Genomic DNA, 16748 nt, shown 5'->3' on the forward strand with positions numbered 1-16748 from the left:
TATAAATCCAATGGTCATTTCAATTCAATTGAATAATTTATTGCTATTGTGTAAATAATATGTTATCATGCAATCCATTAAAAAGTAACTGTAGTCTGATTACAAGTATTTTAAAATGTAATTTAATCTAATTACAAGTATTTAATTTTTGGAATCTGATTACGTGTAATCATTTACTGGCTTTGCACATAAACACTATAATGAACCCATTCTCCAATACACATTAGTCTATGTACCGCCACATACATGTATGGCATGATAACTGTACAGTTTTTCTGAAATTGATGGCACTTTAACACATCTACTGCACCTGCTAGTGTATTAAAGCATCACTGATTCTGTCCCCTTTTCCCTTTATACACAGCTCATCCTCCCCTTAAGATGACCTACGGCAATGTTTCACCTGCACTGAATCCAGGCTTTTAATAGCATTCTGAATTCTCATGCAGCTTTGAGAGACAACCAGTAACTACTGCATAAAAATCTAGTGTCATTTCATATTATCATAATTATATTATAATGAAGCTTTTGTTAGAATTTCTAATTTTATGACATCCTCTCACATATTCATTGAGATTACACATGAATAGACTATGAACAGTTTAAAAAGTTTTATTCTGTCATTGTTACTTCAACAAACATTTGTTTGCAAACTTGACAAACTCGTTCCAGCATAATAAAATGTATATTTGCCTTCGGGTAATTCTAAAATAAAGCCATGGACAGAGCAAATGCTCAGATCCCTCATTGAGTACCAATTAAAAAACAATTAATAAACATGTACAAGCCTGAGGAAAACCAACATGATCTTACTCTCTGAACCACAAATATACATGCTTAGGCCCATGATTCTTACAGATCTCCCATTAGAGGACAATTCATTTTCTTTTATTTAATTATTTATTTTTTCTTGATCAAATTATTTTGTGGTAAAAGCTTCAAGAGTGATGGTTAGATCTTCACAACAGAATAAATGCCCTGGGAATATGTACTATTTTGCCATAAAGTGACATCTTGAGAACTTTTCCAGCAAAAATTTAAGGTAGCGATTCCCGGCAGCAGATGCAAATGGTCCAGAATTTATTAAAACAGCTCACCCTATGCGACAAAGGCATTAGTTTAATTTAATTTCAGCTAAGAACTTTTACTGCTATTTGCCTGGTCCTATGACACCCATTTAGTTTAATTAGTTTTAAGCAATATTACAAGCAGCACACACTGAAGTAATTTGCTTGACACTATTAAAAGGACAAACATGGCACAGAACAAGAGTTAGAGAAAAAAACTGGTCATTAAATGCATCAGAAAGATGTTTTCATCTGATCATCTGGCAGTGATGTCTTCTCCCCTTTTAGAGAACAAACTGTTGACCCCTGGTTATGCTGTGATCCATGGCAGGAGTTTGGGATGAGGTGGGATTGAGGGATTTGTTGAGCTCGGTCCTTGCCCACCTTTCCACGTCAGATGATGGGACAAACAAGAGCATCCACACTAGCAACAACCTGACTTGCTCTCAGCAGGTACTGTTTGTTGGTCCAGTTTAATCTTGTCACCATTGCTCTCTTCATATGGAAGACCTTTATTGTTGAGAAGGATGTTCTCCACCAGGAACCGGGCAGCCTCATCAACGTTGATGTTCTCCTGCAGTGAACAGAGTCAAATGTCAAAGGGACAGTTCAAACGAAAATCATTCCTCTTGTTGTTCCAAACCTGTATGAGTTTCTTTCTTCTCCATAACATAAAAGACGACATTTTGTTGTTTCTTAAATTGTTTTTGAACATACAATGAAAGACAGCTGTGTCCAAGTATCAATGGACCTCAGTGATTTTCATTGTATCGATAAAAACCTGTACATACATAGTCGCCTATATTATATATTATATATTGTGTATTTTAAATTTTTTTTGCTGCTTTGTACACTGGTTATTGGCTATTTCTTGTTATTTTGTTTTATTACCTGTGTCCTGTCCTGTTGCTGTCTTTCTGTTGCACTGTGGAGCTTCTGTCACTACAACAAATTCCTTGTATGTGTAAACATACTTGGCCAATAAAGCTCATTCTGATTCTGAAAAAACACTAAGAAATTCTTCAAAAGATCTTTATTTGTGCTCTGCAGAAGAAACAAAGTCATACAGGTTTGGAACGACACTGGAACTCTTCCAGAATATTGAGATCATTTACAGAACGGTCAATAGACCTAACTTGTTAAGCTAAACTGAGTGCTTAGTGAAGCTTCGAGAGGTACTTCAGCATGAAGCTGGATTGATGGCACCCGCCTACACAACGTCTCTCTTCTCATCGCTCTTTCGAGACAATTCACTGTCTTTCCATTTACATCCCTCTATCCCTCAGCAGTCTGTGGCTTCAAAGCAATAAAGTGGGAATGAGACAGATTTGAGGAAAAGGGCAGAAAACAGAAAGGTTAAACAAAAGCCAGCCATCTGTATTTGTCATTCACCTAGAGTACTGAACACAATACAGGTGGCACGGCCATGCTGAATGACAATGACCGTTTTTATGAGACCACTGATGTCCAGCAGTGGGCAAGAAAAACAAGATAATCAACAATGCTAATACATGGCCTATGGAACCCTATTTGCTTGCAGTGAGCAGTGTAAATAACTTGAATTTTCAAGCTAGTTAAGAACGTCATGAGACTTTTTGAGGCATGACTTTCAGAAAGTGTTCTGTGCTCCTGCTTCTTTTAAAGGGCGATGAACTGTTGTAACTTCTTTTGGTAGAAACGATGGTTGAAATTATTGCCATTTTGAAATCTGCATGCATGGGCCATTGAGAAGCTTGTTTGAACTTAAAGACTTGCTATGAAATTATTAATGCCCTGTAGCCTACTGGTCTACCCACATTTCATAGTAAGTATTTTGCTCAATTATCCAGTAAAAATTGCAACGTGACTTAATTTCTTACAACTGTTACATATCTCCAAATGTGACTTATTTAAAACTTTAGCTCACAAGACTTATGCATGTACAGTTGAAGTCAAAAGTTTACATACACCTTGCAGAATCTGCAAAATGTTGATTATTTTACCAAGTAAAAGGGATCATACAAAATGCATGCTATTGTTTATTTAGTACTAAAGATATTTCACATAAAAGATGGTTACATGTAGTCCACGTTAAAAAATGACCACGTTCAAAAGTTTACATACGCTTAAGTTTTAATACTGTGTTGTTACCTGAATGATCCACAGCTGTGATTTTTTTTGTTTAGTGATAGTTGTTCATGAGTCCCTTGTTCATCCTGAACAGTTAAACTGCCTGCTGTTCTTCAGAAAAATCCTTCAGGTCCCACAAATTCTTTGGTTTTCCAGCATTTGTGTGTATTTGAACCCTTTCCAACAATGACTGTATAATTTTGAGATCCATCCAGCCGGGGCGTGAAAACTTTTGAACAGAATGAAGATGAGTACATTTTTCATGTTTTTCCTAAGTATAATTTTTTTTATTTAGTACAGCCCTTCAGAAGCCTAATAAGATACTTACATGTTTTCCAGAAGACAAATTAAGTAAAATTTACCTTGATCTTCAAGTTCAAAAAGTTAATGCATGGCTTTTCCTTCTTGAGCATCAATGAGCGTTTGAACCTTCTGTAATAGTTACATACGAGTCCCTCAGTTGTCCTCAGTGTGAAAAGATGGATCTCAAAATCATACAGTCATTGTTGGAAAGGGTTCAAATACACAAAAATGCTGGAAAACCAAAGAATTTGTGGGACCAGAAGGATCTTTCTGAAGAACAGCAGGCAGTAGAACTGTTCAGGACGAACAAGCGACTCATGAACAACTATCACTAAACAAAAAACAAATCACAGCTGTGGATCATTCAGGTAACAACACAGTATTAAGAATCAAGCGTATGTAAACTTTTGAACGGGGTCATTTTTATAAATTCAACTATTATTTTCTCTTGTGGACTACATGTAAACATCTTTTATGTGAAATATCTTATTCAGGTCAGTACTAAATAAACAGTAACATGCATTTTGTATGATCCCTCTTATTTTGGTAAAATAATTAACATTTTGCAGATTCTGCAAGGTGTATGTAAACTTTTGACTTCAACTGTATGTATATATATATATATGTATGTATGTATGTATGTATGTATGTATGTATGCATGTATGTATATATGAACTCCAAGGTTAAAGTGGGGCAAGGTGCAAAAGCAAAATACACATGTGGTCCACTGGGAGAGGAGCAATAGTAGGAGATAAAAAAAGAGAGAGAAAGAAACTCTTTAGATCAGTCAGTGTAGAGGCTTGATTGAACACGAGGAGGTCCCGATAGATAAGAGCCGACAGATTTACCATACACAAACATGCACATGCACAAACACACACACATATACAAACGACAGGTGCCAGAGCTCCCTGCCAGACATCTGTGTGCTTGAGTCCCTAATGGAGAGATCTATTTCAGAAACATGTGCTTATGCAGACTGACTGATGAGACACCTTCTGTTAAACAGTTAAGACCAGACACTGCTACCGACAGAAACCGAACAAACACTTTTTAAATAGCAAAACACAGTAAAGATATATTTAAGCCAAAACGTGTGACTTGATAATGAATTTCAAGGGGTACAATTTAAAAGGGAGTTAAATACCTACACAATCACACACTCTTCAAGACACTGTACTCCCCGGAATTAACAAACAGACATCCTCTTCCTTCTCTCATCCCAGAGGATTTCTCTTTAGACAACTTAATTTATCCAGACTCACCTAGCATCCCTCAAATGTAATATAGGAAAGAGATTAATGTGCAAAATATATCAAAGAAACTGCTGATGTAAAACTCTAAACACACATATTTCATTATCTTTTGCAGCATTTTAAAAATTCTGCTGATACTGCAAAATATGTGACTATGGATCTTAGTCAGGAATGACATAAAAACCATGTGAAAATCAGCATACTGCAGGCACCAAGAAAAATAAATCTAGACAGGATGACTTCCATGTCACAAACACAAGGGCATAAATAATAATAGTTAAATATAGTTGAATAAATCATATAAATTAATAATAATAATAAAAAAAACTGAATAATAATAAATTAGTAGCAAAATATTCCAAATGCATGTTTTTACTGATGTAGACTGCAGATCATAATGCATAATTGCTATAATTGTGCCAAAAAGCAAATATACCCTACTGTTCAGTTTGTGGCCAGTTAGATGTTTTAATGTTTTTAGTCTCTTATGTTTACCAAGGCTGCATTTATTTGATCAAAAATACAATACAATAGTAAAATTATGAAATATTTTTATAATTTAAAATGTAAAATTTAAATAATTTAGTGCTCAAGAAACATTTCTTGTTATCACACTTGAAACCGGTTGTGCTGCTTAATATTTATTGTGTAAACTGATCCATTTTTCCCCAGGATTCTTTGATGAATGGAAAGTTCATAAGAACAGCATTTATTTAAAACATGTCTCTATTGCCATTTTTGAAGAATTCAGTGCATCCTTGCTCAATAAAAGTATTAATTTCTTTCAAATAAAAATGACTCCAATGACTCTACTTTCAATTTAAATGACAAGTTTTGAATGGTAATATCATAAAAATAACTCCTTTTAATAAAACAAATTAATAGAAAAATAATATGTATTGCAATGCACTCAGTCAATCTGTAAACATAGCTGTAGCAATAACATTTGATATTCAAGTTTTAGCCAATGTCCTACTAAACATTGTGCTACTAGTACTACATTTTAAATCAGTGGGCAAAGTTTCAGCAATTCAAGCTGGGATGAAAAATTTCTCCCACAAAAATCCCATACATCCCGCTGCTTCACGTGATAAGTTACACATTGAGCATTTGACGTACATCTGGTGATTCAGGCAGGAGGAGTGGCTAATGTTCTTAAGACTGCCGCAGTGGTGCCGTTTTGGCCTTAATACCATGGAGAATGTCAGCCATTTTAAATACTTGATCTAATATGGCAGCTTTCATGGTCGTCTGAGCTGATTAGAGAGGAAAGGTGTAATAAGAAGCTTCTATTCTTAGCAAAAATGTCTCGTGACAAGTTCTCCTTCAGTTTGACCAAGCACAAACAAACATTTAAGTGGCTAAGTGAACACAGACTGAGCTTATATTACCTTAGCTGATGTTTCAAACCAGCCCAAAAACCCAGCCTCCTTGCAGAAGTTGTCCATAAGTGAAGAATTATTGGATCCATCTTTCTTCTGGTCACATTTATTGGCCAGAAGGACAGAAGGGATGGGATTGCCATTGGCCAGTTTCACCTTGCTGTCCAAATCATGCTTCCATTTTGAAACAGCCTCGAACGTAGAGCCTCGAGTAATGTCGAAAACAACAAACGCACCCACTGCCTCCTTATAGTAAACTCTGGTCATGTTCCCAAACCGCTCTTGACCTAAACATGAGACAAACATATAATTAAAAGCACAATTATTATGAGTGATAGAGAGGTCAACAACACATGTAACAAACATTTAATTTTAATTTTAATTTTTTTCTATACATTTTTATAATGGGAGTTAATGAGAGCACATGGTTGCTAATTAAAGCAGTTTATGTTAATCACTGCAATACTGTGCTCTCGTGTTCCAGCCCACAGAACATAAAGACTGATTGATTCTGGTCACAATCAGTCTGATATCTGCTGCTCAGTCTCATAGTTCATCTTGCCTGGGGAGGGATAAATCCCAGCACAGCGCAAAATCTCTGAAAGCTAGATGGACAGAAAAAAGGAAGAGTGGAGCGAAAGATTCGCCCAGCGGTAGTTGCTAATAACACATCAAAGACCCCTCTCATATCCTTCTTACCTAAATTCACCACACTACATTTACTGCCTTCATATGTAAAAATAAAGAGAATACACCAAGCTTTTATATTCAAGTGTACATTTTATTTAATGTACAAAACAGCATGTTGTGGGAAGTGGTTACAGAAGAGATCAAATTATAAATTAAGAATGGAAAAAATAAATAGCTTTTGAACCTACCATTTATTCTGACTAGCTTAAAAGGAAAAAAACTGAGCTTGACCTCCTTTTTGATACAACACAGTATGGCATGTGATTGTTACATACTTTAAATTCCAGTCACATATGACATCCAACATAAGGGAATTGTAAAGGGATAGTTCACTTGTTGTACACACACACACACACACACACACACACAACACAAGGAAGTATATACACATATATTCACACAACACAAGGAAGAATAAATAATGATGCATTTCTACAATAGCGAAATTAACTGAAGGCTTTTGAGTAATGCTGCATTTAATTGGTATATTTTTAGCAGTATGCTAAGCTAAATGCTATTTTTTAAAAGTGAGTAACGTCAAGTAACCTAGACGCCTCAGAATCAGATCTGTGACTTGTGGCAGTGTGCTGTTTCCCACAGGAACAAAAAGACTTCAGAGCAGTTTCATGAGTCTAGAACGCTAGTCTTAGTGTTTATGCAGCAGTTAAGCCAGAGCCCAAACCACTCTCTCAGATCAGAGTTCAGACAGAGGAAGACTGTGATCACAGGCCTGTCTGTAATGCCTGACATTGCTTTGTTCTTCACTCTCTTACTCTTTCATCGGAGAGTGAGAGAAGCTGGGGAAGTGCAGCGAGGCAATACGTGTGTGTCTGTGATGAGAGATTCACATCTTTCGCTTCTATCCCAATAGGCTGAAGGATATTGACATTTCTCTGTGTACAAACAGCACTGAGTATGTACAATTCATTTAATCGGTATTGTGGAAGTTCATTAAAATTTCTAGCTACTCGAGTGGAAGTATATAGCATATTCAAGCAATACGATGCAATGGAGAATGTTGTTTTTCCAAACATCAACAACAGCCTGTTATGGTTATGATTTAGCAAGCAACAGTATGACTAAGTGTGTCAGGAACAATTTAATAAAAAGCAATAAGTTAATATTGTGTAACTTATTTTCTAAAAAATATTTCCAGCTACTGTTTATTTTTGCTCGACTAGCAAAAACTGAGAAAGCTGAGTGAATGATTCAAAGGTTCGCTCATTATGGCAGTCACTGAAGTAATTCCTGAATGAATAAGTGTTGTTGAATGAATTGTTGAATGAATGACTCGCTTATAAAGACAATCACTTGTTGCCACCTACTAGCATAATGGCAATGTAACTTACAAAAAGAGTCTGAACAATCCCTACCGCTAATGACAAACTAACAGCATATTGTTTTATCTATTACAATGTTTAGTTCTAATAAACTTTAATTTCAGGGAAAAATCAATTTAATAATTAAAATTAACATTGACAGGATGTAGCTGTGCATACATTTATTGTTACTTATTGCAGTAAACGTACTTTACTGCATCCTAACCAAAATCAATGTCTTTATTGTGAATTGTGCATTTTTAATAGGCAAAATAAGCAATATTAATATAGTTAACTGCATCATATTCAGTAATATATGCTGTTATAGATTTGTGGGATTTATTTATCTAAATTTAAAGGTCCCAATAAGCCCTCAAAACATTTACAGAGGAACGTGTGGGCCACATGAACTGGATTTTTACAAGGACAAATTTTGCTTTCTACCGCTGTATTCAATACAATAGGTTTATAGCGTGTAAACCTTCAGATGTCTATATTAGGTTTCCAGTGATCAGCATTGAAACATGGAGCACATTTCACCCCCCAATGGTCTCAGCTCCATTATCTTCACTCGTTCAGCTACGCACTTCACATGCCAAAAGCTCCTTGGGTCTCACAGCAGCTAATTGCTCTTGATTGCGGGTCTAAATTTAGACCATTTAACCTCAGGTGAACACACGGGAGAGCTGACACACAAGTAGACAGAACCTAATTCTTGGCTCCTGGTCCATTTTGGGCACACAGCCCTAAAAATCTTTTTAAAAACTCGCTCTATCTTAAAGATACTGAATACCCAGAGACCAGCCACATACAAACTCGTGAACACATTTGGTGCACTGGACCAGCTGTCACAGAGCAAGTCAAGAAAGAAAATCTCAGAAATGCTTTTAGTTCCTAGAAACTGCATGTGAAGGGCCGGAATCGTACCCTTGATCAATACTTTATGCCACAATATGCTGTGCATGCTGTTGTGAACTGGTATTTTCTCACAATTAATGGTTCTGTGTGTGTGGCGCTATAACAGGAAAATAGAAGACCGGTGAACCAAGCGAACTGTACCTGTAGTGCTTCACAGAAGCCGGCTACTTATCAAAAGAGAAAAGGAGAACTGCTGAGAGAATAGTGTGAAAGCTGAGGCTTAGCCAGACATGAAAAAGGCAAATGGAGTAGCAAGCTCCTGTATTAACTGAGAAAAAGCCACAGTGTGATGTAATAGTTTCACAATGAAAGGTGCTTTCCCTGGTCCATGGCTCCCTGAGGGGCGTGTGAAATTGCACTAAAATCAAGAAGCCAAGAAAGACATTTTTGAGTTCATCTAGTTTGTGCCATTCAAAGAAATGCCCTTTTTCTTTGATTGTGAAAACAATTTGTAGTGAAGCTATGCTTATAAAGACTTTTACTTTCTTTATAGGTAAGAAGACCTGATGGGCCTGATCTGAAAACAAACCATCCAACCAGGTCGGTATATATATATACACATATACATATACATATACATATATATATATATATATATATATATATGTATGTGTGTGTGTGTGTGTGTTGTAATGTAATTTAAGGAAAATGGCAGGTTGTATAAAAAGCTTTTTTTTCCAACATCCTAATGAATTTCAGATCCTGTTGAAAACAGTTTTTATCACTTTATGAACACATTTTACTAAACATTTCATGGAAATGTTAATGGAAATATCCAGTTCCAACCGTGTATCCATGAATGTTCTGTAAAACGTGTCTTGAATTAGCAACAATAAGCAAGGGCAGCTTAGCAAAGAGTCACTTGGGCAAAGGTCTGTGCTTCTCCTATGTGATCAAACCTATACTACATTACAATTCATGATGATTACAGTGGTTGACAAACCAGGGCTTGTTATGCAGGAAAACCACAAGAGATCTGCACTTTGTTTTTTGTTTTTTAATAAAGGCCTTTGACAAGTGAGGTACAGGTTTTAGGTCATTTTTATTATTTTTCGTCATTTTCTGAGTGCTTCTGATCAATAATGTAGACGTTTCAAATTGTTCATGCAGAGAATGAGAGGGTCGGGAATGATGGTGTCAATAATTGTGAGGTGGGAGACCTCATTCTCCCTCCTGGGGAAACAATGTCAAGAATCAATCTCCATTTATGACCAATCAATGGACTTGTCTTTACAGCTCACAAAAGAATCGATGGGACGTCGACCCGCCTGTGGCATGTGCAAATATAGCACAACACAAACTGACAGTTTCTCAACAGCAAAATGGGACCCGAGGTAAACAAAAGCTTTGACTGCATGACGGCAATAGAGACGGGCGATCAACATTTTGAGAGGTCAATAGCGGCTAATGATTTAAAATAAATATGACTAACAATGAACTGTTTTGACAACACTGAGTCTTAATGACACAGAAGTCACTAGTTCTGATAGCAGTTTCTGTTACTTCCTTTTAAAACTACGCCAAGTGGCACTGGCTTTATTAAATACAATATATCAGTTCAATGAGAAATCATATGTGGAACAGAAATTCAATCAGTCATAGACAACTGACATCTCTAGGAAACAGCTTGCAATATACTGGATTAAAGTTAAATTTTTCAAAGTAAAAAGTTCAGAAGTTAAAAACATGCCTATCATAAAATATATGTATTAAAGTAACTGTATCTTTGCATTTTTAATTTTTAGTGCATTTTTCAATTAAGTAATGTATAGGACAAAAAAAAGAATGTCATGTCATTGACTCACATGCTGAAACTTTCAAAGTATTACAGTAACGTGACCAGCAGCATTGTTTCTTATTTTAAAGTATTGATTAATTTCTTGGTTAAACTTCACAACAAATCTGTATACTTCTAAATATGACTGCTAATGTAAATTATGGTGATCCTAAAAAGAAGATCACTTCAAAGCTTCAGACAGTGAGAGAAAAGAGAGGGTGGTGGCGTAGGGAGACAGGGATACTCGCTGTCCATAGCCATGGCAACCTGAAGTTTCTCCTGCATGGCCTTTATCAAGATAACAATCTTGTGGGTGTGTTGCTATGGCAACAATCCAAGCCAGACGATCCAGCTGCATTTTTTTTTTTGGTGCTTCGTGGAACATCAACACACGTCAGACGCTTTGGGTTGCTGTTACAGCCCTAACCAACAGTACAGCTAATGACCAGAGACAGAGGCTTCATGACACGGCAAAGGCTATCTGCAATCAACACCGCCGAAAACAACCCAATACTGACAGAGAACACTGTAACTGTACTTTAGAAAAGTTTTTACCAAACAAATATTACATTTAAAGTAAATAAAATATATATAAAACGGATTCATTTCTGAAGGAAATTTTCTGCTGAAAATTCTGTTTTTCCATCACAGGAAAAAAAATATAATAGAGTTATTTAAAATGTAATAATATTTTATAATATTATTGTTTTTACTGTAATTTTGGTTAAATAAATGCAGTCTTGGTAAGCATTAGACATTTCTTAAACGTTATATTTAGAAAGCAAGTTAACAACATGTGAAATGAACATTAAATAAATACTTTAACAATGGGCATATATTTTATGTATGTATGTACAGACAGACAGACAGATAGATAGATAGAATGACAGAGCGGTAGATAGATAGATAGACAGAATGACAGAGAGATAGAAAGATAGACAGAATGACAGATAGACAGATAGAATGACAGAGCGATAGATAGATAGACAGAATGACAGAGCGATAGATAGATAGACAGAATGACAGAGAGATAGAAAGATAGACAGATAGAAAGATAGACAGAATGACAGATAGACAGATAGAATGACAGAGCGATAGATAGATAGACAGACAGAATGACAGAGCGATAGATAGACAGACAGACAGAATGACAGAGCGATAGATAGACAGACAGACAGACAGATGTACTGCTGCTCTAAGATGTCATCCCAATCCTTGGCACAAGGTTAAGACTTTCTTTAAAGCTCCATGTCTGTAATAAGCATGTCCCTTTCAGACAGCCCCAGTGGAGCACTGCTATTCTGGGCCAAGGTAGGCGGGTGAGCCCCTGGCTTCAGTCAGGGTCCGACACATACGTATTTGAAGAAGGCCTTGATTACAGTCATCCAATTCAGGGTCATTATCATAATCGCTAGTCGGTGCGGGTATAGAAAAACAGCCTACTTGATTAGTACCACTGAGCTACCAATTAAATGCATGATTAACAGGGTTAATTAGCAGTGTAGAAGTAAATGCGTAAATGGGGCAGACTTTGATCAACTTTATCCAGGATGATACAGGTCTGGACTAGCTTTGGGAACTGGGCCAGGATGTCACAGTGAACAGTTGAGATGCTTGTTTTTTAATCACACATCATTGATATGGTACACCACACAGTAAAGTACAGTATTCCAGCTGTTCTCCAGACACATTCACACATGCACCCACATACAGACTGAACGAATGCAGCCCCTGTAATTCACACTTCATTGACGTTATCCTTGCAGCTCACTGTGACAACCAAGACTGAGGCGAGAGAATAAAAGGCTGCGTGAGAACGCAATGAAGGAAGAGGGGAACATAAACTCTATTTTAAAGGAACACTGGCAACTAAATGAAGGACAATCCACGGCTGATGAAACACTGCCACTCAGTCTTTTATAAATGCTTTTAAATGCTAAAAACTAGCTTTTATTTGTTTGCCATTCTAGGGTTTAAATTAATTTTTTTCATTTTATTTTATTTTTTTACAGAAATATATTTAATGTGTTTTATTTGCCATACATTTTATTAAATATATAATCTCATTAATTGAATCTCCATTTCCTATAAAATAAAGTGCTTTTAACTATATATAGTAATGTTAAAATGTAATATGTGGGGGGGGGGGGGGGGGGGGGGGGTTCCTATAGGGCCTGTATTAATTTTTCATAATTGCTTGGACTTACATACTCAAAATGTCCAAATAATTAGTGAATGTACAGGTAAGAACTTTTATGAACTATCAAAAAATAAAATAAAATAAAGTGTCTTATTTGCAATAACTTTGCCTCAGGATCTGAGATACAGAAATGAAACTAGACAGGTTAATGTCTTTTAAAGGCTAAAAACAAAGTCTTTGGCTGAAGACTGTATATTTGTTTGCCATTCTATGTTTTACAATTTAGTTTTATGCTTTTTACAGAAATGTATGCATGTTTCATTTGCTATGCATATATTTTGTTTTTACATGAAATATACCCTTTTTTTATTTAATCTCCACTTCCTGTAAAAAAAAAAAAAAAAGTATTATAAAATATATAAAATAGTGTTCATAATTGTATTATGTACACACAAATGTCTAAATGTGACAACTTGAACGACTTGAATGTCCAGGTAATTTTGCAAGAAAAAATATTTTGAAACTTCCTGAAGTAAAAATCTTTATCACTTTTCCAAAAAAAAAGAAAAAACAAATTAACAAAAAAGTCTCTCTTCATATTCTAAGATGAACAGAAATTAAGCTGGTTGGCTTGGCATTAAATACAGACAATTAAATCATGTACATTTTATCTGTTCAGTTTCATTATAGTGAACAAGAATGTTAGTGTCTCATGTGTGTAACCGAGAACAGACGTCAGATGTTTTGTCTGCCTTGTGTCCCAGTAAGGCGGCTGACACACATGACACTGAAATTAAATTGAAAACTAAAGTTGTCCATTTGTTTGCTGTGGACAGTTGGTACAGTATATTGGATTACACATGCCTCCATAGTCCTATTGTGCTCGTGGAATACTGCAGTGGAAAGACATAATCGGTCTTTGGGGAAATATAGAGATTGCAGTGTGGGTCTACCTTTAATGACAGCAGCAGTGCAGCAATGGGAAGAGAGAGAGTGTGAATAGATTACAGACAGCTCTCCAATGTCTCACAAGCACTATAGTGTGAAAATGCTGAGTCATTCTGAATTATAAAATACATTATTAAGCCTACAAATCTTACTAGATCATATTTGATACATTTCTAAGGCCTCTAAATGATCAACTTGATCAAACCTTTGCTGAAAAACCTGTTGTAATCAATCTTCTACATGCTTTCCACCTCCCGACTGATAGTTACTGATTGATAGATACTTGTTACGTAAGTAAAAGGCCTTCTAGTATAATTATAAACATGTCCACCTTCAGGTTGTGGTACATGCATAGTTTTGCTGTGAAATCTTTAATATTTTATGTTTATAACAATATAAGTTTTATGTTGTTATTAATATTTTAAGATGAACATTAACTGGACTGAAGCAACTTAGATTTACTTGATTATCCACATGTATAATTTTTGTTTAAAAATAATCATGTTAAATTGCATGCATCTAATATTATACAACAGACTTTTGAAGAACGTTTTTGTACATCAATCAAATTGCTCTCTGGATAAAATAGTTTTTTTCTTTGAGCTCCTTTTTCCTCATCATATCATACAGTATGGGCTATTAATGCCTGATCTATCAAATAAAAAATATAGATACACAAACGTGTTTTAGACTTTAGAATATTTTTTTTTTTTCAAAAATAGGCCTATCGCTATTATATCATATGTCAGGCTTTACAGGGTTAAATGTATGACAGCATATTATATGGGAAGGGAAAATGTTTTATTGCATATTAAACAAAGAACAACAGAATAGCTGTGGTTCCAGTTGTGTAGCCTAGATGTACAGTATGTGAAGTGCATGAAAAGTCCACGAGCTGTGTTCCTTTTTCATGTAGAGCGTTAGGCAATCTGTCCAATGTGATTTTATAAGCAAGTGAAGGCTAGTGCAGTTACACAATTCTCTCTCATCTGTTACCTCACATGGGAGACAGTGAAAGAAAGAAAGCTCAAAAAGAGATTGCTTTCTTGTTTTATGACTTGCTTGCATTCCATAACGTCACGTCAAGATTTCGGTTGATCCGTGATTTCACTTCCCTTTTCACTAAAGCACGTTTAGTTACACAGCAGTGATACTGTAGGTCTGTTTGTGCCACCGAATCAACAAAGATAACGCATATGTGGAATTTAATAACTTGAAGATTGCTTAGTAAACTTATGTACATTTAGGCTGCGTCGCAAAACCCACTGAGCTGCTTACTGAAACTAAATTTTAACTCGTTCTGGCCCCTATTATGTCTAGATAGGCAGCTCACGGAGTCATAATAGTGGCATGAAGCACATCGCTCCCCTCCCTCTCTAGTCTCACAACATGACCTACATTGCGTTAGTAATTATGTTCGCTAACGTGATCACAGTAAGCTAGGACTCACACTAATTCTGGGCTTTCAGAAAGTTTAGCGCATTCTTCCCAAACTGATTTTTTTTTTTCTTTTACGTTTATTTAAATGTCACAATAGCTAGGACTTCTCTGTTTCACTTTAAGTAGCCTTTGGGTGCCTAACCGGGAGCAGATCTAAATCAAAGCGATGTCCGACTCGTTTATAGAGTCGGATCTTTTAAATGATAGGCTACAATTGAACCTGTTCACTCTGAACGATTCGTTCACAAATCTGATTGAATCTGTATTGGCGGATTTTGAGTCAAAATTTTTGAATTAATTAAAAATATTAAAATGGTTTAAATCACTTGAACGATTCCGATGAACTTTTGAACAATGTTTCGAGAAGTAGGTTGATAGTAAAAGCATTCGTCTTAAAATGTGGTGGTAAAAAATTATCTGTAAATATATTTACAACAGTATAAGAAAAGCTGAATCTGTATATGATTCTTTGAAACGAACTGTTCAAAGGAACCGAAACTCGGAATGAACGAACTCGGACTTTCCATCATTAGTCTTTAAGCTCAACATTACATCAAGAGTCGCGTGCTACCTTGTGCCTGCCTGGAGGCTTATTTAATGTCGAGACAAGGAAAAAAAACTTATAACTACTACTATAAGGGTGGCCATATACAGTAAAAAACACTTCAAACTGTGTCTGTAGGTTTATTATGAAACCTAGATTTAAGACATTTCCATTTACTCGTCCTTACCTGCGATGTCCCATAGCTGTAGCCGCACTAGTGTTTTGCTGTCCCAGTTGAGGACTTTGAGCGCAAAATCCACTCCTATGGTCGCTCTGTAGTGTTGCGAAAAGAGTTGGTGCACGTATCGCTTGATGATGCTCGTCTTTCCCACACCGAGTTCCCCGATTACCAAAACTTTAAACAAATGCTCCTTACACTCCGACACAGACCCGCCTGCCATGCTGCCAAATGTCAGTTATGAGAGAGGAAAGTTTTGGCAACTTTGAGCAACCACTTCCCCTCTACCCTCACACAGTTTGGAGAAGTGTTTTGCGTTCGAGGACGTAGGACGTGAGTAAGGAAAGCTTTCAAACAGAAAGCACACGCTCCCTCTCCTCCCACCGGACAACCACCTGATAAGTCATAGGACCCGGAAATATCACGCCTCGATTGGATCGCTTTGCTTTTCACTCGCGTGGGCTTTAGGGTCAAAGAAATATAGCGCACACGCACACTCACGCGCTGCGGTCTGGTGAGTCGTGGAAGTTAAATTAAAAGAGTTTGAGTTTCAACATGTGCGGTTCCTGAGCGAGAGTCTCGAATGCAAAGATTGCGCAACATCATATTTGGTGTGATCAAAAGCAGACAGAAACTAACACGAAGATTAAATAAAAACCTGATGTACTATTTAGAG

The 16748-nt window shown here is 36.2% G+C and overlaps 1 protein-coding gene across 1 annotated transcript; it reads right to left on the reverse strand.

Annotated features, from left to right (window-relative positions):
• Positions 1 to 596: 596 nt before the first annotated feature.
• On the reverse strand, positions 597 to 16662 carry LOC306844263 (ras-related protein Rab-32-like). The gene is made up of 3 exons (XM_079376259.1): positions 16082 to 16662; positions 6128 to 6405; positions 597 to 1641 (listed from the first exon to the last, which is right to left on the reverse strand). Exons 1-3 carry the CDS (start codon positions 16293 to 16295, stop codon positions 1492 to 1494), a joined length of 642 nt encoding a protein of 213 aa, XP_079232385.1. The 5' UTR covers positions 16296 to 16662; the 3' UTR covers positions 597 to 1491.
• Between the last annotated feature and the right edge of the window lie 86 nt (positions 16663 to 16748).

The sequence above is a fragment of the Barbus barbus genome (genome assembly GCF_936440315.1).
Source record: "Barbus barbus genome assembly, chromosome: 24".
NCBI lineage: Eukaryota > Metazoa > Chordata > Actinopteri > Cypriniformes > Cyprinidae > Barbus > Barbus barbus.